We start from the raw sequence: 24,825 nt of genomic DNA, 5'->3' as shown, positions 1-24,825 counted from the left end.
GGCGCCGAAAGCCGGCGGAGTTGTGCGTAACGTCTTGTCTGACAGTGCCCAAAGAGCGACATGATGACTGAGGAGCCATATATGCTCAATGCGCATTGTTTGTACAATGCTGATAGGTTCGCTGATATTTGTTTTATTTTTTCATAAGCTGCAAATGACGGGCAGATGGCATATACCTGACATAAGGTTAGGAAATATTCACCTGTATTTAAAGCCTATGGCGTTGCAGATAATGTGATAATGGGATGTCGGATGTCATCAAGTAGTTGCTGATTTGTACATCGCTATGCAACTATCGAACAACGCAATAATTAGTTAATTGCCTTCGCTTCACATCATAAGGCTCGCTCGTATTTCAAACATATATCCTCCATCGAAAATCGTATTTGTTAGGAATCTTTAAAGTTTGTTCGAAGCATGTGTGAGTAGTAGGTTGAGGAGTGATAGTTCTCTTGGTCCTATATGCGAGAGTCAACAAGAGCCTAACATTTACTTGACCGTCTGCTGCAATTTAAATTGATAAATAGCACGTGAAGCGTCAGCAAAATTCATAGTCCTTTACAGATGGCAGGGGTGTCGTGTGTACAGAGGTCGCTGATGGGCACGGGTCAATGCCGCAGTCGTGGGCGGAGCCTAATGTCATATGACGTATGAAAGCCTCTATCCAGGATGGAAAAACAGTTAACATTACGAGTCAATGACAAGTGCCACAAATATTTAAATAACAACAAAACGTATTTGAAGAAAAAGTTTCGGCAGGTCTTACAACAGCTATTTCCTAAATATGGTTGAAATTATTCCACGCATTTAAAAATAATCGCGAAAAATTAGGGTCTCAACGGGTTTGGCGTTAACAGTAGGCCACTTCGGGCGCAAACTAAGGAGCGCGGTCGCTGCACTGCAGACGGTCTGCAAGAGCGTGAGCAAATTGTTCAAAAAATGCCTGACATGGCAACAAATGTACTCTAAATAGCTGGCACTCCAGTGACCATGTCCCTCGGCGGCGAGTTTTCTGAGCCGTCCGGCGGACAGCACGCGCCACCACCTGTTCCGTTATATAACCACTGCGGCGACTGGCATCGCGAGCGGCGCGATCCGTCCACGTTCAGCACAAGCGACGGTGCTTGTCCAGGGGCGACGGCGGGGAGGCGGTCAATTGTCATGTAGGGTACACCATACCTTGGTGGGCTCGGGTACCCCGGAAACCATCCGGTGCTAAGGACAGGGTCTAAAGCCAGGGGTATGGCTTTCTTTGCCAGGACCATAGGCGTAGGAACAGGGGGGGCCGGGGGGGCCATGGCCCCCCACTTTCGGAGGTGGGGGGCCAGCAATGTTAACTGGCCCCCCACTTTTTGCTGACTTAAGTGTCTGTCTGTACCTAGGTACCAGTGCTACCACCCGGTAACTTGACAACAACTCAGCTTGCCCTTTAATGAAGATTCCCTTTTGTTTCTACAGCGTTATTGACCGCAATTTCCTTCACTCAATGAAGGAAACCTATCAGAGACAAGACTGTGGGTCCTGGTGACAGCATTTTGTTGAATACGAGGCACGGGACAGCGAGCACTAAAAAGGTATAAGATAATACTAGCACGGTGCAGGAGAATGCGTATACAAACGACCAACGCTTGACCGGATCTGCTTGGGGTCGGCATAGTTCGTCAAAGGCGTACTAGCTGGGGGCCAGGGTGACCATGCCCCCGCCTCGGCTGAAACAGGCTGGGGGCCAGCAATGTCTGTATCTGCCCCTTCCCTTTCACTTTCAGTGCAGTGGCGGTCGCAGAGGGGGGATCAGGGCCATGCCCTTCCCCTCTCCAAAGGCTAATCAGGGGGCCATCATATCATTTGCCCCCCCCCCCCCCCAACAACCAATGGGCCCCCATGGGCGTATGGGGCTCTGGCCCTTATTCGATTGTCACGAGGCTCAAGAATCCCACGCTAGCTATTAACAGCTCCCAAGCCAGTCTTTGAGGGTCCTACACTGATCTTGGAGGGCACTTCAGTGGCGGTCAAGCGCCGACATTGACCGCTGAGAACCCACATTGACCTCATTTGAGGGCCCCTAAACCGGCCTCAAGGGCCCAGTCGGCGTCTGAGGGCCTCACACCGGCCTCTGGTGGCCTCATTTCTGTCTCTGGGGTCCCAAGACTAACCTTTAGGTGCCTCTGAGGGTCCTGCACTGAATTGATTTCTGTAGACCCGATGCCGGCCTCTAAGGTCCGCATCGGCCTCTGAGGGTCCATCTTGGCCTTAGAGGTCCAACGCCGGCCCATGCCGGTCTTTTAGGGCCCCACACTGACCTCTAAGGGCCCATGCTGGCCTGTAAGGACCCGTCATTAGCCTATGAGGGCATTGTACGGGATTCTGAAGACCTGATGCCGGCCTCTGAGGCCCATCTTTGTTTTTGAGGGTCTTCTGCTGGTCTCTGGGGTCCAACACCGGCCCAAGCTGGTATTTTAGGGTCCCACATTGACCTCTAAGGGCCCAGCACTGGATTCTGAAGATCCTATGCCGGTCTCTAAGGGTCCGCATCGGCCTCTGAGGGCCCACCTTGGCCTATGAGGGCCTTCCGCTGGTCTCTAGGTTCCAGGTCCCGCCCATGCCGGTCTGTTACGGCCCCACACTGACCTCTAAGGGCCCATGCTGGCCTGTAAGGACCCGCATTAGCCTCTGAGGGCCTTGCACTGGATTCTGAAGACCCGATGCTGGCCTCTGAGGCCCATCTTGGTTTTTGAGGGCCTTCTGCTGGCCTCTGGGGTCCAACACCGGCCCATGCCGGCATTTTAGGGTCCCACACTGACCTCTGAGGGCCCATGCTGGCCTGTAAGGGCCCACATTAGCCTCTGATGGCCCAAGTCGGCATCTAAATGTCTCATCCTGCCCTTTGCAGGCCCTGTACTGGTCTCTGAGGGCCTCAACCCTCACCGGCCAATGGGGGGGGGGGGGGCGGGTGCCGCCCCTCCATAGTTTTTTTTTTTCGCGATAGCTCCGAACACGCCGGTGATAGAGAGCTGAAGCTTTGCATGCCTGACCTTTGAATCAAGCCGGATCTTTTGACACCAACCGCATTTTCGGGTCAGATCAGATCAGGTCACTGACCCATGAGGTCATAAGTGAACCTCTGCACGGTCTTCAGATGTCGCAACTTCGCAACGCCCTCACTGCCAGATGAGATTTCACAGGGAAATGAACCTTGGAGGACCTAGTATCCATTAGGGTCTCACAACTTGTACATCTCGGATTTTTCCTAAGGTCATTTTCGTGACCTCACCATTAGGTATAAGTCAATGGGGATAAACTGAAAACTTTTTCTGGCGCCGTAAACGATCTTCAACTATCTCAAGCACACTGAATCTTTCATGCACTCCTTGCAAGGTTCGATGCGTCACTTTTGCAATGTTGACCTTGCGCGACGTCATTTATGAAGTTATAAGGGTCATATAAGTTTGTCGTCAATAACTACCGATCAAATTGAGCTAGCGAGTCGGGGAAGCCATCAATGGACTCAGGAAGACCTGCCGAATCGAATGATATGCGACATGACCTCCTTCGACCAATTTCGTGACCTGGGGGCGCTGACCTGACCGTGACCCGTGGTCAACACCCTCAGTTTACCTCACCCAAACAAAAAGTACATCATTCGACGCGCCTGAGAGAGGCGAACACGATGCTGGCAAAATCGCGGCTCTGCGGCCGTTTTTTGCGAAGTTATTCACCAAAAACGGAACCGTGCCTTGAGACACTTGACCTGACCTCAGAGGTCACCGGTTGACCTAGAACCTTAAAGGTAGTGTGCCAGCTTTCCTGGACCGTATGGAGTTAATGGCCCAGATAAGGAGAACCGGATTTTTAGAACTTATCTATACCTTCAAAACTCATGGAAACGTCTTAAATTCTTCAAATTTTGAGTACCCCAGTGCGAAATTCGCCCCGACGGGTTGTCGGTCGTACCCCAACCACATTTCACACCACTATGAACAATAAATGCACACACTGAAATCGCTATTACCGATATGCTCATCCAATCAAGTTTCGATAAACCCGTTCATCATCATCTCCTGCGGTTTCGAACACGCCTGTTAGGTGGTGCGGTAGACCGCGCCCAAAGCCAGGGCCCCGGTAACGTGAGGTAGCCGAGTCGGGGCAGCGTGCGCTGACCCAAGCCGGGGCCGCGCGTCCTCCCGGTGTCATGTGATAGCCCGGGGCTGCCCGCGGGGATGCGGTAGACCGCGCCCAAAGCTGCGGCCCCGGCTTGGGTCAGCGCACGCTGCCCCGACTCGGCTACCTCACGTTACCGGGGCCCTGGCTTTGGGCGCGGCTTCTGCTCATACTTTGTGGTGCGGTGGTGGTGCGTCGGGCCGCGCGCTCTGACTTCGGCCAAGAAAAATGCGTCAGCTGATCATTGTCATTTCTGCCACTTGCGTGTGGTGAAATGGGGACATAACTTAACAGACGGCTTTTTCATATCAATTATTTTACATAAAATCATATTTCAAACCAAAAATAATGTTCGACAGCCAAATAAAAGAAACAATACCAATACAGGCTTACAGTTTAAGGCTCGACATTGTGTTGTCTACGATTAAACAGCTGATAACTCATTCCCGTACGTCGTAACTCTATAATGACCTTTGCTTATTGTCACATGTGCGCCGCATTCGCGATTGTTGCCGACGCCTGTTTGCAGGTCAGCCCACTACAGTTGTTATACATATCGAAAAACCGATAAACTTTTAGGCGAAAAAGGCACTATTCCAGGCCCATTTTTGATTTTTTTTTTGCGATATTAGGTAAAAACAGAAGCTTCTTATCCTAGGAAAAATAAAATGGGAAATCTTTCAAAGGTGGCACACTACCTTTAAAATCGGGTATCGATCTCTGCGTCTTGTAACGGCGCACACGCTCGTTTTTTCCGCGACGCGCTAGCTCAACCTGGGGCGCAACGGCGAGGGGGGTCGTACCCGCCCCCGCCCCCTCGGCCGGCGCGTATGTAGAAAACCTATAGGTTCGGTCCGGCGAGGGTTAAACTGGCCTCTGATGGCCCAGACCGACCTCTAAAAGTCCCACACCGGCCTCTGATAGTCAATCAGCCCAGTTGCAGTGGTCGCTGATATAAAACCTCTTAAAAACGTTATAGGTCTGGCTGAGCCTAGCTGGGCCGTTCATGCTGATTTTTATAGGTATATTGAAAAGACTCGCTTTGCACGTTTCACGCTTGCTCGTAATGAAAAAGTTGCTGGATGCCTCTGGAATTTGCATGGGTGCCAACGGCTGCGGAGGACAGGGGAACGCGTCCATCAGTTTGAGTTTATGGACGGGAATCTCCCTGAAATTTTAACCAATTTTGTTTTTGTTTTTGTCTCGATTTTTTTATCTCTGATCATGTTTGCGAAAACAAAGTGGCCGAAATCCGAGAAGAAATCGGATTTTGGGGGTAGGTTAGGTTTTGGACCTCTGGGACCTTGGCCCCCCCCCCCCCCCCACTTTCGAAAACGTTCCTACGCCTATGGCCAGGACAGGACTTCGTCACCAGGTGACAGGAATTCTGCCACTAGAATCAGGATGCTTTGCTGTCTTCACGGAGAGGATTATGTCACCACAGACAAGTTGCTGCCACCGGGAACATAGCATTGTCACCGGGGACAGAGCATCCTGTCTGCAGGATCCCAATATCCAGCGGTTTCTCGGAACAGGGACGGGTCGCCCGCCGGAACCGTGGCACAGTGAACGTGATCGACCGACTCCGCCCCCAGCGCGTCCCTATGCGGCAACAGGTAGCCATAAACAACAAACGAGTGACGTCTGCCGCTGCAAACATTGCCGTGGCAGACATCGACCTCAGCACCGGTCCCTGCATACACAGCGGTGAGCCAGATACTGCAGACTGCAGAGGGGCTGCGAGTCTGCGACGGCATTATTGGAAATGGCATGCGAGCCGAAATACCACGGCTTATAATGCAGAAAACAAATCTGATCTGTCGTTCAAAGCAATCACGACCACAAAGGAATGTGGTTTACTTCACTAAAATTCCATTGATTTTCAGTTCCACTGATTCAAAACGACTTTTGAAAGATAACTTATGCTGATGTAATTGAACGAATCCAGAAGTTAGTAGACCTTGCGTCAACCCCGTTCGAGAAACCACATCACCCTCAACATATCAACGGCAATACGCATACAACCAGTAGCGGCGAAACACCTTCAATTAAGGGGGGGGGGGACACTGCCTACTTTTGGTCCCATTCTTTCCATGCAACGCCCATAGGGCTAACGTTAAAATGCCGAAATCAAAGCAGTGGCGGATCCTGGGGGGGGTCCACGGGGTCATGACCCCCCCCAAAAGGTCTGAGAGGGTCATTTGACCCCCCCCAAAAGCCGAAGACCTAAATGCGCTATAGACGCCGTCTTGCATACTCAAAATCACCTATCAAACACTTCTGAGCTAATACCTTTGTTTTTCTGGATCGTGTTGCGTGAAAAGGCGTATTGAAGGCCAGAATCTTACTCGTTTTTGTCTCAAACGTGCGAGCACCAGGGGATGATCCAGGAAAACTCCAAGGGGATGGTCATGAATTTAATTCGTGGTGCCCCTACCTATACGCAAAATTAAAAACTCAACGGATTTCGGCCACTTAATTTTGGTGATGTCCTATTTCCATTATTCTTATTTTGTTTGTTTTATTTTTAGTGCTCCTGGGCCCTGGCAGGTCAAAATCACGTCGGAGGCGAAAGAAATTCACGGGAATCCCAAAAATCACGTCAGGACATTCAGGGCCCTCTGACCAGCCTGACAGCTAGGGCCCTTCTTACTTCCTGGGGCCTCCAGTGAATAACCGCTATAGTGTCTGTGTCTGACCGCTAGGGCCCCTCTGACTCCTCAGTAGGTAGGAGGCCCTCTGTAGAGGAGGCCCTCTGTAGAAAGGAGGCCCTCAGTAGAGAGGAGACCCCTTTAGAGAGGAGGCCCTCTGTAGAGAGGAGACCATCTGTAGAGAGAAGGCTCTATGTAGAGAGGAGGCCCTGTGTAGAGAGGAGGCCCTCTGTGGAAAGGAGACCACCTGAATGCAGAAGGCCCTCTGAAGAGAGGAGACCCGCTGTAGAGAGGAGGCTCTCTGAAGAAAGGAGGCTCTCTGTAGAGAAGAGGCCCTCTGAAGAGAGGAGGCCCTTTGCAGAGATGAGGTCCTCTGGCTCTTTGAAGAGAGGAGGCCCTCTGTAAAGGAGGCCCTCTGAAAGGGAGAGACCCTCAGTAGAGAGGAAGCCCTCTGTAGAGAGGAGGCCTTCTGTAGTTAAGAGGCCCTGTGAAAAGAGGAGATGAAAAGAGGAGGCCCGCAGTAGAGATCGGTGGTCCTCTGTAGAGAGGAGGCCCCCTCTGTGTTTTGACAAATGTTTTTGCAAATTTTTCGCGGCGCTTCGCGCCGCCGATTCATGTACATACGTACAGGTCAATACGAAATCGTGACTGTAATTACATAAACCAACCGTGTCAAATTGAATCAGAATTCATATATGTACTGTGAAGGAATTCCGGCTTGTACTGCCATGCTAAAAGGGTGGTAAAATTTGTGTTTTGGAACTGTGTTTTGACACAGTCTTTTGCAAATTTTCTCGGCGCTTCGCGCCGCCGATTTGTACACCAATCAATAAGAGAGATCGTGACTGTAATAACACCAACAGTGTCAAATTAAATCGGAATTCATATGTGTACTGTGAAGGAACTCCGGCTTGTACTAGCATGCTAAAAGGGTTGCAATATTTGTGTTTTAGAGCTGTGTTTTGACAACTTTTTTTGCAAATTTTTGCGGCGCTTCGCGCCGCCGATTCATACACAAGTCAATAAGAGAGATCGTGACTGTATGCTAGTAATGCATTGGGCTAAAAGTGAGGTAACTATATCTACTTCTGGGTTTTTAAGTCGGTCGATCCACCCCCACCGTCCCCCCCCCCCCCCAGTAAAAAATCCGTGGCGACGGGTTTCACTAACAACTACTGAGCCAAGTGACTTACGATAAAACTTCATCTTAGAAACGACGAAGATCAAATGTCATTTGATCTCGACATACTCGCTCCCTACCCCCCCCCCCCCCCCGGTCGTCAGAATTCATTCATCAGACCTGGCATGTCGGCCGACTGGTGACCCCCCCCAAAACGTTCCCCTAGATCCGCCCTTGAATCAAAGGGGGGCACGGTGCCCCGGTGCCCTCCCTGTTCCGCCGCCTATGCATACAACTTATGTTTCTTTTCAGTTAATCTTACCTTTATACCTTACATTTTACGCCTATGCATTGGATTTTTTTTAAAATAAAATGTGGCGGAATGGAACCCTGTAGCACTTGAAAAGTTGCATGTCTGAGTGATTTCAGAATTTTAGTGAACTAATGAAGAGCTATTTTTGACTGGCATAAGGCTATTATTTGAGAGTGAGACCGGTCTAAAACACAAACACAATAATAAACCAAACATCTGCCGAAAAACCGCAATTCCCTATCATCACAGTCACCGCAGCCTTGCAAGTTGCAAGCTGCAAGCTGCGACATTCACTGTTCCTAAATGCCAGCATCGAACTCGAGTAAATATTCCGTGGCCTTGCGAATGAGCGCCTGAGACGGTTCTGCTTTGAGCCTGCTGCGTGTGAAAAGTATCACCCCCAAACGAAAACAATAGAAGCAGCCAACCGACGCAAAACTAATGACCAGTATATGACTCAGAGATTTACTGAACAGTAAAACCTTGATGGCGCGGCCGGCCCCAGAGGAGAGGGCACAGATCCGACCGTGGTTGAGCGTCGCCGACGGCCCAGCCGGCCTTGGCAGTAATGGCGCCCTATTCTTACTCCCTCCCAGCGCCAGCCTGGGGCGGCGCAGCTTCCATAAATCAGACGGCGAGGACACCGGACCGTCGACGCCACGTGTGTGTGTGGGGGGGGGGAGGCACTGTGTTTGTGCGTGCGAGCTTGCGTGTGAGCGTGAGTTTGTTCATCAAGGCGTTCGTGCGAACGTGTCAATCCACCGATGATCCCCGTGTGTGTACGGTAGCGTCATGCCCTGCAGCCAGATTGACCTCCATCAGCCCTGTAGCAGTTTGGCCGGCCTGTGCAGACGCGCCAGTGACCCTGAACCAACAGCTCGCCAAGGGCGGTGACCCGTGCGCCTCACCACACCACTCACGGAAGCTACCGAGCCACCCGTCAGTCAATCCTGATCGGCCCCCACATGACACCGGTAAACAAACGGGCCACCCGGTCCGGTGGCCGGTCCGTGATGCCATTGGCGGCAGGGTGGCGTGACGTCATCAGTGGGGACTAGGAGAGGTCGAGGGAGACTACTGTTAACGCCAGACCCCTTGAGACCCTAATTTTTCGCGATTACTTTTAAATGCGTGAAGGAATTTCAACCAAGCTCAGGACATGGCCGTTTCAAGACAGGCCGAAACTTTTACAATTTAGATATTTTATCGCCATTTCAATATTTCAGGCACTTGTCATTGACTCGTAATGTTAACTGTTTTTCCATCCTGGATAGAGGCTTTCTACGTCATATGACATTAGGCTCCGCCCACGACTGCGGCATTGACCCGTGCCCATCAGCGACCTCTGTACAAACGACACCCCTGCCATCTGTGAAGGACTATGAATTTCGCTGACGCTTCACGTGCTATGAGTCAATTGCAGCAGACGGTCAAGTAAATGTTAGGCTCTTGTTGACTCTTGTATATAGGACCAAGAGGACCATCACTCCTCAACCTACTACTCAGTCGTGCTTCGAACAAACGTTAACGATTCCTAACAAATACGATTTTCGATGTAGGGTATCTGTTTGAAATACGAGCGAGCCGTATGATGTGAAGCGAAGGCAATTAACTTATTATTGCGTTGTTCGATGGTTGCATAGCGATGTACAAATCGGCAGCTACTTGGTGACATCCGACATCCCATTATCGCATTATCTGCAACGCCATAGGCTTTAAATACAGGTGAATATTTCCTAACCTTATGTCAGTTATATGCCATCTGCCCGTCATTTGCAGCTTATAAAAAAAAATATATATATATCAGCGAACATGAGTGGTGGATGCGCATTGAGTGGTGGATGCTCAATGCGCATTGTAGAAGCAATGCGCAATGAGCATTTATGACTCCTTAGTCATCATGTCGCTCTCTGGGCACTGTCAGCCAAGACGCTACGCACAACTCCGCCGGCTTTCGGCACCGCTCGCCCGTCGCCCGTCCCCGCTCCCCGCCACAGCGAGAGTGACCGCGCGCCGGCCCGAAACCGCCGCAGGCCAAGACCACAGAGGCAGGGCTTAGCTGTGACGTCATAACGTATCACAGACTGACTGGTGATAGCCTCTACACACCGGATGAAAATCTTGCTCGAAATTTAACATTACGAGTCAATGACAAGTGCCTGAAATATTGAAATGGCGATAAAATATCTAAATTGTAAAAGTTTCGGCCTGTCTTGAAACGGCCATGTCCTGAGCTTGGTTGAAAATCCTTCACGCATTTAAAAGTAATCGCGAAAAATTAGGGTCTCAAGGGGTCTGGCGTTAACAGTAGGGCGGAAATGTCAGCCTGAGGGATGATGCGCCAGTCGGGAGTGGGACCGAACAGGTGAACACCGTGACTGTATTGAGTGCGCATGCCCCTGAACTTGGGCGGTTTGCGTATCTGTCACCAAATGACATGACGCAACTGACGATGCAACTTAGCCATGTCCTACCCTACCATCAAACAGCTCAATATACGAGCAATCCCAACATTGCATAATTGCAATGAATATGTAGTAAATACGGTGCAAGGTCCAGGCCACCGAAACACCTGACCCCTAACCAGAAATGTGTGAATTAACTCCCATGAAACAGTACTCGGGTACCAAATTCGACACCATCTGCCAGGGATGCCGACCGGCGCTTTGCAGAGCCAGTTGAGGGCGCTTTGCAGAGCCAGTTGAGGGCGCTTCCCTTCTCGCTTCCCACACCTCTGTCAGTGGCACGCCGTGCGCAGCTGCAAGGGACAGTCCCGGCTAGCCGGAACGTATCGCAACGGCTAACGTTTGCTCACAACTTATCGGCCGCAGAGCAGCGATCATGACCTCATGGAAGACTTCCGTGTGCTCCTGATCAGCAAAGACAGCTGGCAGCAAACGGCTAATATTCGTCGTCTGTGGGATTATTTATCTAGAGTAGACCAATGGTTGACTCTGATCTACGTTGATGACTGTCAATGAATGAATACTGAAAGCAGCCTATTCTCTAATTAAAAACACTAACTGTGAAATGTCATCTGCAGATTTGTACCGAGCACACCGAGGGAAATGAGTTCTGAGACATCCCATGAAGTGCACTCGCCACGTAAGAGCACTCCCAAGGATATGAGGGTGGCATTTCGATGGCCGTAAGTAGAGATGCCCAGCAGTCGTCATTCTGTCTCTCATCCAAAGAGACTGGAGGACTGAGACGTGTATTAGTGAATTGTTACAGCAATGTACCCGTGACATCGACGGGTAGTGAATTTCATCCCGAATGTCATAAACATATAGGTGGAAGAAATTTAACAATAAGAACACCTGAAGTAGCGTTACCTGATAATGTCGAACAGGGAAAAACGAAAAGGAAATCAATTAGAATTACGCGCACTAGGCCCCGTTTTGACAAATCATTTGAACGGCGTAATTCGTCTTTGGGATTCGTTTGGGACCGTCGCCTAATTCTCCACACCGATAGAGTCGGTGGCACGATCTCCCGCATCCCCAAACAAACATACAGAACTGCTAATGGAAGGGAACGTTTGTTGAATACTCGGGCAATATCAACAGCGCGCTGTCTTTTTCCTTCAGGAGATCCGTACTATTTTATCGATAAATGACGAAATTTGGACATGCAAAAGCTCAGTTTGTTGTACAACTGCAATCCAGTACCTTATCTAATCTCATCTCGTAATTCTTCAAATAGGACGTTACCGATAAAAAGAAAGTGCAATAATAACATTTCACGCCATTCCATGGTGGCAATGAGTATAACAAGCACATAACTCCGTGCAATGAGCCAGTTGCGCTGAGCTATACGATTGACGTTTGGTCTGTAGATGCTTGTATAAGCTCTCGTTATGTAAGAGTTTCTAGAATTGGTCAATGGTCATGAAACCAGGTAATGGTTGTCATCCCATTCTCACATCCCTCAGACATCCCTATGCTCACTTTGTCATGTCAGTCCATATAGAGCGACAGCAACACCCAGACAAGCCAAAAGTAGATCATTCTTCTCTGGCAGCCACAAACCCATGACTTTTAATTCCACCCTGTAATGGAAGTGGAACACTCACGTATTTGCAGATGTTGAGGACGGTCCAGGGTATGAAGCGGTCGTTGGATCGGAGCACCATGAGAGTCTCCACTGGCGAGAAGAGCCAGAGGAAGCCACACGGCACCCATACCAGCACAGTGCGCTCGAAACAGGGAGTGAAGTCGGGAACGTCGGCGTCCCATGTCAGGTTTGTGTTCTGTGAACAGGCAAGACAGATTGTCAATAATAAATATATCACTTAACCAGGCACTTACTTGCAGTCGAGTGGTCTAAATTTGTTTCAAAGACTGCTGTGGAAAGATAACTTAGTTCACTAACTTTGGACTGTGATTCTGTACACAATCCATGCATTAGTCTATGTTCTGACAATCATACTCATATGCCATTGCAGATGCACCAACAAAATTCCTTCTTTGAAGATACACCATTTGACATTTAGCCTACATTAGGACACAATACTGGTACAAGGTAGGTTTCTGTTCCCATCTTGAAGCTGAGGGCCCGCAAACTTAGCATGCGAAGGTTTCTAGAAGCAGACTTACCCAGAACTCAGAGTGGCAATAGCCGCCTAGGCCACTCATTTTGAGTGGTTACTGGGAGACGGCTTTTAACTCCTGAGGTCGTATGGGTCTGCCCTGAAACAAAATGAAAAAAATTGTTTTAGAGTTGGTATATTTCAATGTCAGGTGATTTGCTTCACTGCATGCCTACCTGAGAACGGTATTTGTTCAGAAAAGGTCTGATCTACAGTTATAGTGCCATTCATATGAATATGCAACAGCATAAATTGTAGGTTGTAGGTTGTAGGTTTTTACGTTGTAGGTTAGGTTAGGTTGTAGGTTTGTGGGTTGTAGGTTTGTGGGTTGTAGGTTTATAGGTTTGTAGGTTGTAGGTTTGTAGGTTGGTAGGTTTAAAGGTTGTAGGTTTGTGGGTTGTAAGTTGGTGGGTTGTAGGTAATTAGGTAAGGTTAGGTAAGGTTTGGTTATGTTTTTCTTGTATTTGCACCACTTGTAAGTATCATGCTTGGATTCAGGATCAGGATGTCAAATTATGTAAGAATATGCAAAATTTATGTTTTAAAATGAATCAGACTTTTTCTGAACATTTACCCCTGAAAACTAGGATGTTGTGTTTAAAAAAGGCATCAAAACACAAACATACACATCAATGTTTGAGAGGGAAGTTTGCACATTGAAATCATTATTCTTATCATTTCATTTCCTGACTTCAATTGGCATTCCTGGCTTCTTATGAATGACAAATTAAAAATGATTTGAGGTAAAATACAAGAGGCACTAGAAGTCTTGAAGTCTTGAATATATATGGAAGAAGGCGTACTGCCTGTAACTTCCAATTTCCATTACTCAATACTGATGAGTGGGCACCTATATGGCAGAGCTGGGTGAGGATGATCTTGGAATAATTCAAGGTTATTAGGCTAAAGGCACTAAGGCTGAAATTAAATTGCAAATATTTTATATCAACTTTCATTATAGAAGCAATGTGGTAACAGCTTCAACAATTTTGAGGGCAATAACAAAATGAAAACAATCAACAACAATGTTTTATTTCAAACCCAAGACCGCTGCCAAGTGCCATTCTTGTTCCCCCATTATAAGCCGGGACAAAGATGAAGCACATTACACAACTATAACAATTAAGCATCGGACTTAGAGTGCAGTGAGCAAGAGAAAAAAATAATCTAACGCCTTACTTCAAATCAACGGCACCGGTGAAAGACAGCACCTCACCGGAGCGACCCACCCGACACACACGCCCCACCGCCGAACACACTCGACTGCCGCCAGATGTCGCTCGGTCGCCAGTTAGACCGACCCCCACCGGACACGATTTGGTAGCCGAGGTCTGTGACGTCAGCTGGGCGTGAAGTTTTCCCTTCACCATAGGCTTTACACACAAACTGGCCGAAGTTCATGCCAGGATAGCCCGGCCTGAAAGCGCAAAAATGATCAACTGTTGCCCTCATTAGATTCATTGCTTCATTTTATAACTAAAAACGTCCGTCATTAGGCCTCAATGAAGGTACAAAGTACTCAAAATCGAAGTTCAAGAAGATGCTGTCCGAGCACAATTTGGTAACATCACGTGACCTCTTTTCAGCAGATTGTATATAACTTAAGAATATAATTACACGATTGCCGCCTAAAACATCATAAATAATACACTTGTAACATTTATCACTTCTGTTTAAGTCATAACATTGCAAAACGCAAAGTTTATTACGGCAGTCACGTGACCAAAGGTAAAGCAGGGGGTTGGGACAAACACTCAAAGGATTTCAAGTTTTTTAATTAAATTATATAAGTTGCATGATGAAATTGAAAGATTGTATTTTTTCCTAATAAAGTACAAATTTTGGATGGTAAAATATTTTCCTTATAGGCGAAATTCTCCATATAGGAAATGTCCATGACGTCACCAGGGCTTTACCATGGCTTTACTCAAAACATCCGACCTACCTGTTTCTTATAGGTATCTTGAGTTCAACTTACCCACTAGAGATTTTCCTCCGCTAGTGGAGGAAGAAAGAATGCTGTCTTCCTCTGCATATGGAGGAAACTGGCAGCACTTTCCTCGAAGAGGTGAGGAAAGTGTGGCGCGGAAGTAAGGGATGGAAGAGGTGGGAACATATATTGGGGTTAGTTTTGGTATTATGCTTTGGTTCGAGTTTCCGATAGTGTATCACGTAATTCTGTTGAGAAATATGCATATATCGAAGTGCGACTTACGAAAAAGGGCAATATTGATATTGGTAAAGGCCGAAGAATGAAGATTTCTTTATTTTGGTTTCTTCACCTGGCCGTCGGCGTCTATCTTATGAATTGAAATTTACTTACTGTGTACTTGCTTACCTACCTATAACCTATTTATTTACCTTTTTATATACGTGCACTGTGTTTTTAGCCTTGACCTACCTAAACGGCTAAAAGTAGATTGTGATGCTAGTTAAATGGAAATAGTCCACCTTTAACATGGGCCGTTTCACCACACCAGTGATAGCAGCACGCTCTGTTATCATGTGATAACATAATTCTAACGTAATTCTGATAACATAATCACGTGATAACATAATTAATACATGATAGCAGCACTTTGGCGAGCTGAGATAATGTCATGATGCCATATTGTTGATGTGATGGGCAGTTCTGGCGTATGATTGCCGTGAGTCTGGCCTCAACATTAAGTGGCGTTTTAAGCCTAAGAGTAAGAGTTGACACAGTCAAAATACTATATTAATGAAATTTATTTATTAAATATGATGTATTAAAAATAAGTTAAGCTTAAAAAATTTGGACAATACTTTAAACATTTAGTTGATTACCTCAAACAATATTGTGGCAATTAAACGCCAGAATTACCCCTTACATCATCAGTATAAAGTCATCACATTGCGTCAGCTCATGCAATTGGATAGCAGCGTGCTGCTATCACCGGTGAAACAGGGCCCTGGCGCATTGCACAGTGCATTTCACTCTTTGTGTAGGTTGGTATCATGATTGTTTTGCAAACAAGTAATAAAACAATTACAAACGGTAACTGAAGCCGGAAGCGACTAAGTCGTTATATAGCCAATACATAAACAATTTATATTGGCATCTCCGTTCAAAACATCTCCGCCATTTTTGTTGACAGCCGAAGCCTCAAGGGCGTTCATGCGATGCGACAGCACAGGAAAGCAGGAAGGGTGTTAGGCTCCGCCTCAGAGGTCGCGGGAGCCGCGGCAGCGGCAGACACTGGAATCAGCGCCAAGGAAACACCTAAGGACGATTCAATGAAAGCTGTAGGAAGGACGTTAGTCCTTAGGTAGGTGTCACACCACAATGCTTCTAAACATACCTAAGCGATTATAAAGTGGCCATTCTAGTGTTTCAACTGGGTGAGTAAACCAGGTGATTAAACGGTGCTGTTAAAGCTGGCGTCACCGTCGGTGGATATTAGGTTGGTAGGTTGTAGGTAGGTAGGTAGGTTTGTAGGCTGTAGGTTAGTTGGTTGTGTCAGGTTAGATCATGTTTTTTAGCTTCCTTCATGAAATCCCACACTGATCTTGGGATCTTGATCGACTCTGAGTTGAAGTTTCACCAGCATGTTGCTTTGACAGCAGAGATTAAGGCTGCTGGTCTTACTCAAAACTTGTTAAAATCAACTGTGCAGATCCCCTGATTTTATGCCCACTATTCAACACTCATGTAAGACCCATCATGGAATACTGCTTGAGTGTATGGCATGCCACATACATAGGGGATGTGCGCCTCCTTGGATTGGTTCAACGACGTCGGACCAAAAAGATCTCAGCAAGGGCGCAAACAAGGGGGCACACAGGCCCGTGCCCCCCCACCCCCACCCCGCTATTAGAGTTAGGGGCCCAACTCACCCTCAAATGGGCCCCTTATCCTTAGACCACTGAAGACCATGTAAAAATGAGCTGAAACAATGATTGAAAAGACTGGGAGGGCCCATCTTGGGCCTATCTTTTGCCCCAGCAGGCCCATATGAGTTCATAAAATGCCCAGTAGCGCAGCCAATATGAATGTGGTCAAACCTCAACGGCCCTCAAAAGGTCTCTAAGAGCCCTCGGATGGTGTCACAGGGCCCTCAGAATCTCGAAGGGCCCTCAGATGGCCTCAAAGGGCTGTCAGATTGCCTCAAAGGGCCCTCAGCTGATATCAAACGGACCTCGGAAGGCCTTAAAGGGGGTCAAGGCGGCCCTGAGCTGGCGTCAGAGGGCCCCCAGCTGATGTCAGTTATTTGCCCTGGTTATTTGAGGGGTTCCTGGCTGCCTGAGGGGCCTCTGGTTATCAAAGGGTCACCTGGTGGAACCCTGATCGATTGAAAGCCCCTGGTCACCTGAGAGGCCCCTGATTACCTGACGGGTCCTTTAAACGGGCCCAATGCCGGTTCCTGAGAGACCTTGCCGGCCTCTGATGGCACTTGCCAGGATCAGGGATGAGGGTTCAGCTGCAATGGCCCCACACCCATCTGTGATAGCCTAACTCGGCGCAAACCAGTGTTTCTGAGTTCCCCCACACAACGGCACCTGCGAGGCCCCTCAACCACCTCTAAGGGCTCCACACCAGCGCCTCTTAAGGGACTACATCTGCGGCTCTGTGGGTCCCTTTCCACATTTTCTGAGGACCCTGACGCCTCTGACGGCCATGTACCAGTGACTCTAAGTGGGCCTCTTACCAGCCTTTGAGTGTCCTTGCCAGCCTACCAGCCTACCAGGTATGAACGGCCACTTTCCACTTTCAGGTCATTTGCAGGGCCACACACATGCCAATGGTGGCCCCACCAGTGTCCTTAAGCCGTAAGGCCCCGCAACGGCGGCTGCGAGGACCCCACACCAGCGCATTTGACGGCCTTTCACCGGCACCTCTGAGCGCGCCACACACCGGTGACTCTGAGGAGCTCGCTCCCTTCGCTCACTCGTAAAATACCGTGCATATTAAGCACACTGCTCAGGTAAAATTGATATTTTTACCTGCCAATTTTATTTTCCACATTTTCTCAAGGCTAAGACCGTTTTGGAGAGGCCCGTCTGCAAGTGGGACCGAACCCACTGTGCCCCCCCCCCTCCCATCGAAAGGTCCTTGATATGTCCCTGCCTGGGCTGACCCGTGGCTCCCGGGTGACTCTAGAGCATCACTCTAGACCAAACACTCCAGAGCATCAAAACACAATGAATGTGTTCAGCTCAACAATACATATCAACTGGTTTGCAGTAAGTATGACCTTTTACGGCCAGGTCATGACATTGACTGAAGGTTGAATTTTTATGTTGTCTCTCAGAGTCAGAAAAGTTTCTTGATGAATTTCGCGGAGTTTCTCGGACAATCACGTTTTTGCTTTGTGTGTGATGTGTGTGTGTGTACTGTGTGTGTGTGTGTGTGTGTGTGTGCGTGTGTGTGAAAATGTGGTAACAAAGTCACACGTTCCGGCACAGACACATTCTAAAGGCACTGAAACAAACTGAAAAATGTAGCCTAAGTAGTTTTTTTTTGGGGGGGGGGTATCAATATTGTAATATTGTTATATTGGGGTTAAATGGTATGATGAACCCACGTCCCACCCCTTGTCATGCCTTACACCTGTTTGCTAGACAATATCATATATGTTCATTGACCTTTTAAAAGCAGATTATTTCGAACTAAGGCCATATCCCATTTTGGAGCGCTTTCATTGTAAAAAGCATGTGAAGTGTACGGACAATAAAATCTATATCCAGATGTCAAATTTCTGACGCCCCTTCTCCCTCCCACACCCTCAGCACGTCTGCGTTGATCGTTGATGAGATAAAGGCACTGCGGAGGGACTACAGCAGCATGCAGCAGCGACAAGTAAACTATGCACTGGAGACAGACCAAGACAGTCGCAGAGTCTGATAAATGGGCGCCTATCGACAGGTAACTTGAGTATACCCCTTTCTAGCCGACGTACCGATTGAGTGCGTCAGCCTGCCAGTCTCGACTGAGCACTGTTGCACGCATGGTACTGGCCACCGCTAAAGTAATGTGAGGTTTCAGTACTGGTAAGCTTTGCATCCGTATCTTACGAACTAATTGTCAGACTGCCACGAAACGTATGTAGCTTACAACTACCATCATCCTTGCACTGCAAGAACATATTTTGCTGTCTTCCTCTGGATCACTCCGTGTTCAGAAATCGTCAATCAAAGCCATCTGTTGAGACTGGTAGAACCTCACATTGCTTTAGATGTGGGCTATATGTACAGACAGCCCTCTGCAGACTGCGTGGTAGGTATTCTTTTTTCGACAAAACCGAGAATAACGCGAATACTATGCTATCGGCCACTTGGAAATCGTAATAGCAAGATGCGCGAGACTCCGCAGCTTAGATTGGCATCATCACCGTATGCATTTTCCATCCAGTTTGGCAACATAACCCAAAAGTTTATATCTGCCCCCAAAACGAACTTTTACATTTTGTTGCCACACAAGGCGTATACTTTGTCTAGTGATAAGCCCAATCGAAGGAGTGGAGCATGGCGTATCTATTTGCAGTGAGTTTCGTCCCACTGGTAACATGGCTTTTGAACTATTATCAGTTTTTTTTTTCTGAAAAAGAATGCCTACCACGCAGTCTGCTGAGGACTGCCTTCTGCATTGGATTTTCATTGCCGTAGCTAAAATCCGTTACAACGCGTTCCCGCCCCGCCGCGGACATCGCTTTGAGTAGATGGCGCTGATCGCTGGCAAAGGGGACGCACCGGTAGTTTCTGTAGTACGTAAGTGCTAAGTAGGTTGTATGGGATGTCGAGAGGCGTACCAGGGATGCGGTGTGTGAGTTGATCTGAGTCGACAGTTATCCTCGGAGTCGGCCTCGGGGCAACATTGCATCATAGTCCATAAATTATGAAATTTATAAAATGTAAGGCCCTGGATCATGTAAAGAACTGTTTCGGGCAGTGAGAAGGAAAAAAAAAACTCGACGTGGACAGCTATCATGCCATGGATATACGATATTGACGAATGACGACTCCACAGCCGTGGCATCCAGCATACCAATTACTTGCGTTCGGGCGAAATCCTTTATGTCGTTCATCATGAGATGAAAAAAAACAACAGTGGAGCGTTGTTTCATTCAAAATTAGAGGTTTACCCCGCGTTCGATGTCTCTCGGACGGCGAAGATTCTACGTCGTCCGACCGATCCCGTTCAAGGTCAGCGGGGGCTCGGCTGCGGTTATGGAGCGTATTTGGCCGGACCAAGGCCGGACGACGTAGAATCTTCGCCGTCCGAGAGACATCGAACGCGGGGTTAGTTCCATGACCATCATTCAGAGTTGGTCTGTCTCCATAGGTGACGCCACCATCGCTCACCGTGGCGTAAATGCTAACAGAAAATAGTGTCTAGCGAACTAATTTTTGAGTTTCGAGCCAAAATTGTGTCACTTATTCGATGAAACACCGCCATAGATTTAGCTGTTTTCAATTGAATCTTGAGTAGTGACACAGCCTACAGTCCCAATGCTCTGGAAGATAGTCTGCCATGGCCTATCCCATTTCATGTCTCAGATGATCTTTTTCTTTTTGGTGAGGACTGGAGCTCGCGTAGAGCCCCCCACCCTCTCCCCCGCCCAGCTGTTTGGCCCCTGATGGAGCTAGAGCTTCGCGGAAACTAAAGAGCTTGCTGCCGTGAGGAGAGGCAATGATGTCAGGTCAATGACCCAGATGTCCCGAAAATTCGCGTCATAGACTTTACACGTAAAAATCGGCATGCAAAATCGGGGTCCGGTCCCGGTGCCATGTCTTGGTCTATGACGCGTCCAAGTCAGAATCGTCCAAATATATGACGCAAATTTGCACTTTTACGGCACGCGCCACGCGCTCATTATCGATCCGATCGAGCTCAAACTCCTGAAAGGCACGTCGCGCATCCTTCATATTGGGCAAATTTCAGCGCATTATGCGCAACGGGCTGGCCTGAAGTCCACGGTAAGTGTCACCATGTCGGGACCTCGGTGACAGACAAAAACAGCACCCACATCAAATAACAATATCAAATATGTGTCTGTGTCCCACAATCTATTCCCGTCCTGCCAGCACGGCTTCAGAACTGCTCATTCAACTGATACGGCGCTGCTCACTATGACTGACCGCATACTTGAGGCGATGGACAACCGGCAGGTGGCGCTGCTGCTGTGCTTGTTAGACAAGTCAAAGGCTTTCGACGTGATCCCACACAACCGTCTGCTGAACAAACTCTCTCTGTACAATGTCGATGTGCGCTGGTTTCAGAGTTATTTGTCAGACCACTATCAACAAGTACTCATTACCGGCACGCTAGCTGGAGTCCGCACGCTGTCGCAGCCGCTGCTGAACCCAATAGGCACATTCCAGGGATCCGCGCTGGGCCCTCTGCTGTACTCGATATACGCCGCAGATATGCCCCTGTACCTCGATGTAGACACCGTGCATGACAAGTGCCTCGTGCAGTACGCCGACGATGTGCAGCTGGCTGTGTTCGGCAAGCCTCGGGACAGTGCAGTGGTGCGCTGGTTCGCAGTCTGGAGCAGAATCTTTCGGCCCTTTCACTGTGGTGCGGGAAGAACGGGATAAAAATTAACGCAAACAAAACACAGCTGATAGTTATTGGAACATGTCAAAATCTCCGTAAGATGCCTCACACTCAAGTACAGTTTATGGGCACGACGATTCTCGGCTCCCGTTCAGTCAAAAACCTTGGCGTAGTTTTTGACTAGAATATCACATTCTCGGTGCATGTAGATGACGTTGTGCGACGTTGTACCGGCCTACTCAGCGGACTGAGTCACAGCAGGCACGCGCTCCCACGAGACACGCTCTCCACTGTTGTGCAGGCGCTCGTTGTCTCGTTGGTACGGTACTGCATCAGTGTGTACGGTGTATGTGGTAGCACACAAATGGTACGACTGCAGAAACTGCTGAATTACGGTGCGTGTGTTATTTCGGGCCGTCGCAAGTTCGATCATATCAGTGACGTGCTGAAAGACCTGGAGTGGCTGACAGTGAAGAATCTGCATCAGTACCATTCGCTGACCCTGTTAAAGCGAATTTTAGCCAATGGCCAGCCGGATACATTGTACGGTAGTCTGGTGACTCGAGGCGATGTTCACGGCCGAGTAACCAGACAGGCGGACCAGCTAGACAGGCCCACGATACACACGGATCCGGGGAGCAGACGCTTCCTGCACTCAGCTGTCACTGCGTATAACGCGCTACCGCAGGCGCTCCGTGAGATGGGGCCCAGACTCTTCCCACGGAACCTCCGTAAACACCTGCTCGAGCGTCAAAACGGCGGTGAATAGGTGTCGGATTGTATGTAGATGTGTGCATGAGTGTCTGTTCCCAGTTCCCATCGATTATTTTTGACGCGCGAATCATAATAGCCATGTGTTCATGGATGATTGCAAGATGTTAATACATACATACATGCATGTGTCTCAATGCAATATGTTACCGCTCTCAATATACTCTGGCCATCTGATCTACGTGACATAATGTATTGCTTCAAGCGCGTACCGATGAACTATGAACGTTTCCCGGGCAAGATGAGCCTGCTAACTGAAGTGCGGGTTGTTTGGTGTTATGTGAATGTGTACGGGTTGAGTTCTACGAGCATCAACAGCCCTCGTCTCACTGCGTGGTAGGTTTTCTTTCTTTTTTCGACAAGATCGATGATAACTCTTAAGGCTATGTTCTAAGTCAATCGGAATTCACAACACAGAGACGCGCGGTGCTCCAATCATTCTATTGGATCTAGCATTCAGCAAGTTATTAGCCCAGTACGAAATAAAATACAAGTTTGTTTTTGGTACAACTATACACTTTTGTGTATCGCCGCCAAGCTGGGTAGGAAATGTATACGATGATGAACACAACGACACAACAAGGTGTTGAGCGAGCATCGCACATCTCGGTGTTATGTTTTCCAAGTGTTATGGAGAAAACCTATGCACTAGACGAGCCCTGTGTGTACATTCGTTTCTCAGTTCGGGTACGAAATGACCACTGTTTGCATGGAATGTGCCTTATGTTGTGAAGCAATTGCACCAATAAATAAAGAAGATTCAATCAAGGTTGATGGTTGCTGTGCTCTTGTGGCAGGGTAACTGTTCTTTTTTCTTGTGGAACTGTGGACGAAAAATTATTAACTTATGAAAGGCTTGTATATTTTTTTTTTAGGTTAAGAGCAGATGGGTAGTTGAATTCTGCGGTATCATAAAAAATGGCGTTACTCATTCTGACAATCACAGTTGTACATTCTACCATAAGCTCTGTACGATAACGCAAAGCACCACGAATCTGCTGAAACATATTCACCGATCAATGATAATTTTTGTCATGATAAATTTTGATAATACCACGAATAGCAAGGGTAGGGCGCACCAGGTTTCATGTTTACTGAATAACGGGATTAATGTTTATCTGTGCTACAAGGTATACCTAATTCGATGACATATGATTATCACTATCGCCGCAAGTGGATCGATTGGGCATTGGTGCCATTCGACCTTACCGCAGCCGCGTCCGAAGCTGTCAATTGTCTTGAATTGCTTTGCGTTTATCGGAGCCATTTTGCATTTGCCACCGATTATATCGGGTATAGACCACTTGTGACCAGTCTTAGTTGCGTTACCGCGTCGTTGAAACATGCAAAAGTGGCCTTAAACTATTCATAACGCATACAACTTAAATCTGTTTATTACTTATCATCCGTGTAGGACGTAGGTAACGCACAGTACATTTAAGCAGTCACTCGTACTAACAACGTGGGATTCGACACTGAACTATCAATTATCCGCATTCCGCTGTAGCATAGTTCACATGTTTGCTATTTACTTGGCCAATGGCCTTATCATCCTTGTATTACGATGTCGGTGCGCTTCACTGCAGGTACGTATACACCTTCTTAGGCCTTGGCTATAAAAAACGCTGTAGGCACCGGGTAGACGCCGGGGTCACCATGCACCATTCCATCCAATCTCACTAACGCACGTCATGATTGTACGATGTGAAATCGAAGACACGTTACACTGTAATCGACATTCCCATGAAATGTCGGTTATGTTAAACCTTTTTCCTAGAACCGCCTACACTGTACAAGACCTCTATGTTCTTCAAACTTTTTACTGAATTTTCCTTTTCTTCGTGCCGAACCTGACAATGCGGACCCCGGCAGCCCGCTCGGCAATAAAAACAGTCTGCGCTGCACATGGGGCGGTTTGAGGTTGGACCGTGTGGTGTAATAATGAAACTGCATGAGGAGCCGGAGGGGTGGAGCGGGGAGGTGCCAGGGTGGCGCTGGGAGCGGGAGGGGTGGAGCGGGGAGGTGCCAGGGTGGCGCTGGGAGCGGGAGGGGTGGAGCGGGGAGGTGCCAGAATGGAGCTGGGAGCGGGAGGGGTGGAGCGGGGAGGTGCCAGGGTGGCGCTGGGAGCGGGAGGGGCGGAGCGGGGAGGTGCCAGGATGGAGCGGGGAGGTGCCAGGATGGCGCTGGGAGCGGCAGGGGTGGAGCGGGGAGCGGCAGGGGTGGAGCGGGGAGCGGGAGAGGTGGAGCGGGGAGCGGGAGGGGCGGAGCGGGGAGGTGCCAGGATGGAGCGGGGAGGTGCCAGGATGGAGCGGGGAGGTGCCAGGATGGCGCTGGGAGCGGCAGGGGTGGAGCGGGGAGCGGGAGGGGTGGAGCGGGGAGCGGCAGGGGTGGAGCGGGGAGCGGGAGAGGTGGAGCGGGGAGCGGGAGGGGCGGAGCGGGGAGGTGCCAGGATGGAGCGGGGAGGTGCCAGGATGGCGCTGGGAGCGGCAGGGGTGGAGCGGGGAGCGGGAGGGGTGGAGCGGGGAGCGGCAGGGGTGGAGCGGGGAGCGGGAGAGGTGGAGCGGGGAGCGGGAGGGGCGGAGCGGGGAGGTGCCAGGATGGAGCGGGGAGGTGCCAGGATGGCGCTGGGAGCGGCAGGGGTGGAGCGGGGAGCGGCAGGGGTGGAGCGGGGAGCGGGAGAGGTGGAGCGGGGAGCAGGAG

At 48.9% G+C, this 24,825-nt stretch overlaps 1 protein-coding gene and 1 long non-coding RNA gene across 12 annotated transcripts in view; one reads left to right on the top strand and one right to left on the bottom strand.

The window, feature by feature from the left end:
• Positions 1-24,825, bottom strand: part of LOC122363276 (multidrug resistance-associated protein 1-like) — a 107,299-nt gene that overhangs the window by 39,502 nt on the left and 42,972 nt on the right. For 5 of the 11 annotated variants that reach the window (XM_043332348.1, XM_043332343.1, XM_043332350.1 and 2 more), the window contains 2 exons: positions 12,841-12,933; positions 12,318-12,494 (listed from right to left, as the gene is read on the bottom strand). In XM_043332348.1, coding sequence (XP_043188283.1) covers positions 12,318-12,494; positions 12,841-12,879 — 216 coding nt within the window. In that variant the 5' untranslated portion in view covers positions 12,880-12,933. Of the gene's footprint in view, positions 1-12,317; positions 12,495-12,840; positions 12,934-14,012; positions 14,106-24,825 lie in introns of those variants that run through there. The other 6 variants (XM_043332344.1, XM_043332352.1, XM_043332346.1 and 3 more) reach the window with 4 other exon arrangements.
• LOC122363280 lies at positions 14,917-22,894 on the top strand. Its single transcript, XR_006253336.1, has 3 exons — positions 14,917-14,957; positions 18,585-18,720; positions 20,880-22,894. It is a non-coding gene; the product is annotated as an uncharacterized LOC122363280 (long non-coding RNA).

This window comes from Amphibalanus amphitrite, unplaced genomic scaffold (genome assembly GCF_019059575.1).
Source record: "Amphibalanus amphitrite isolate SeventyFive unplaced genomic scaffold, NRLGWU_Aamphi_draft 000613F_arrow, whole genome shotgun sequence".
In the NCBI taxonomy this organism is placed as follows: Eukaryota; Metazoa; Arthropoda; class Thecostraca; order Balanomorpha; family Balanidae; genus Amphibalanus; species Amphibalanus amphitrite.
This window is presented reverse-complemented; position numbering and strand designations above follow the sequence as displayed.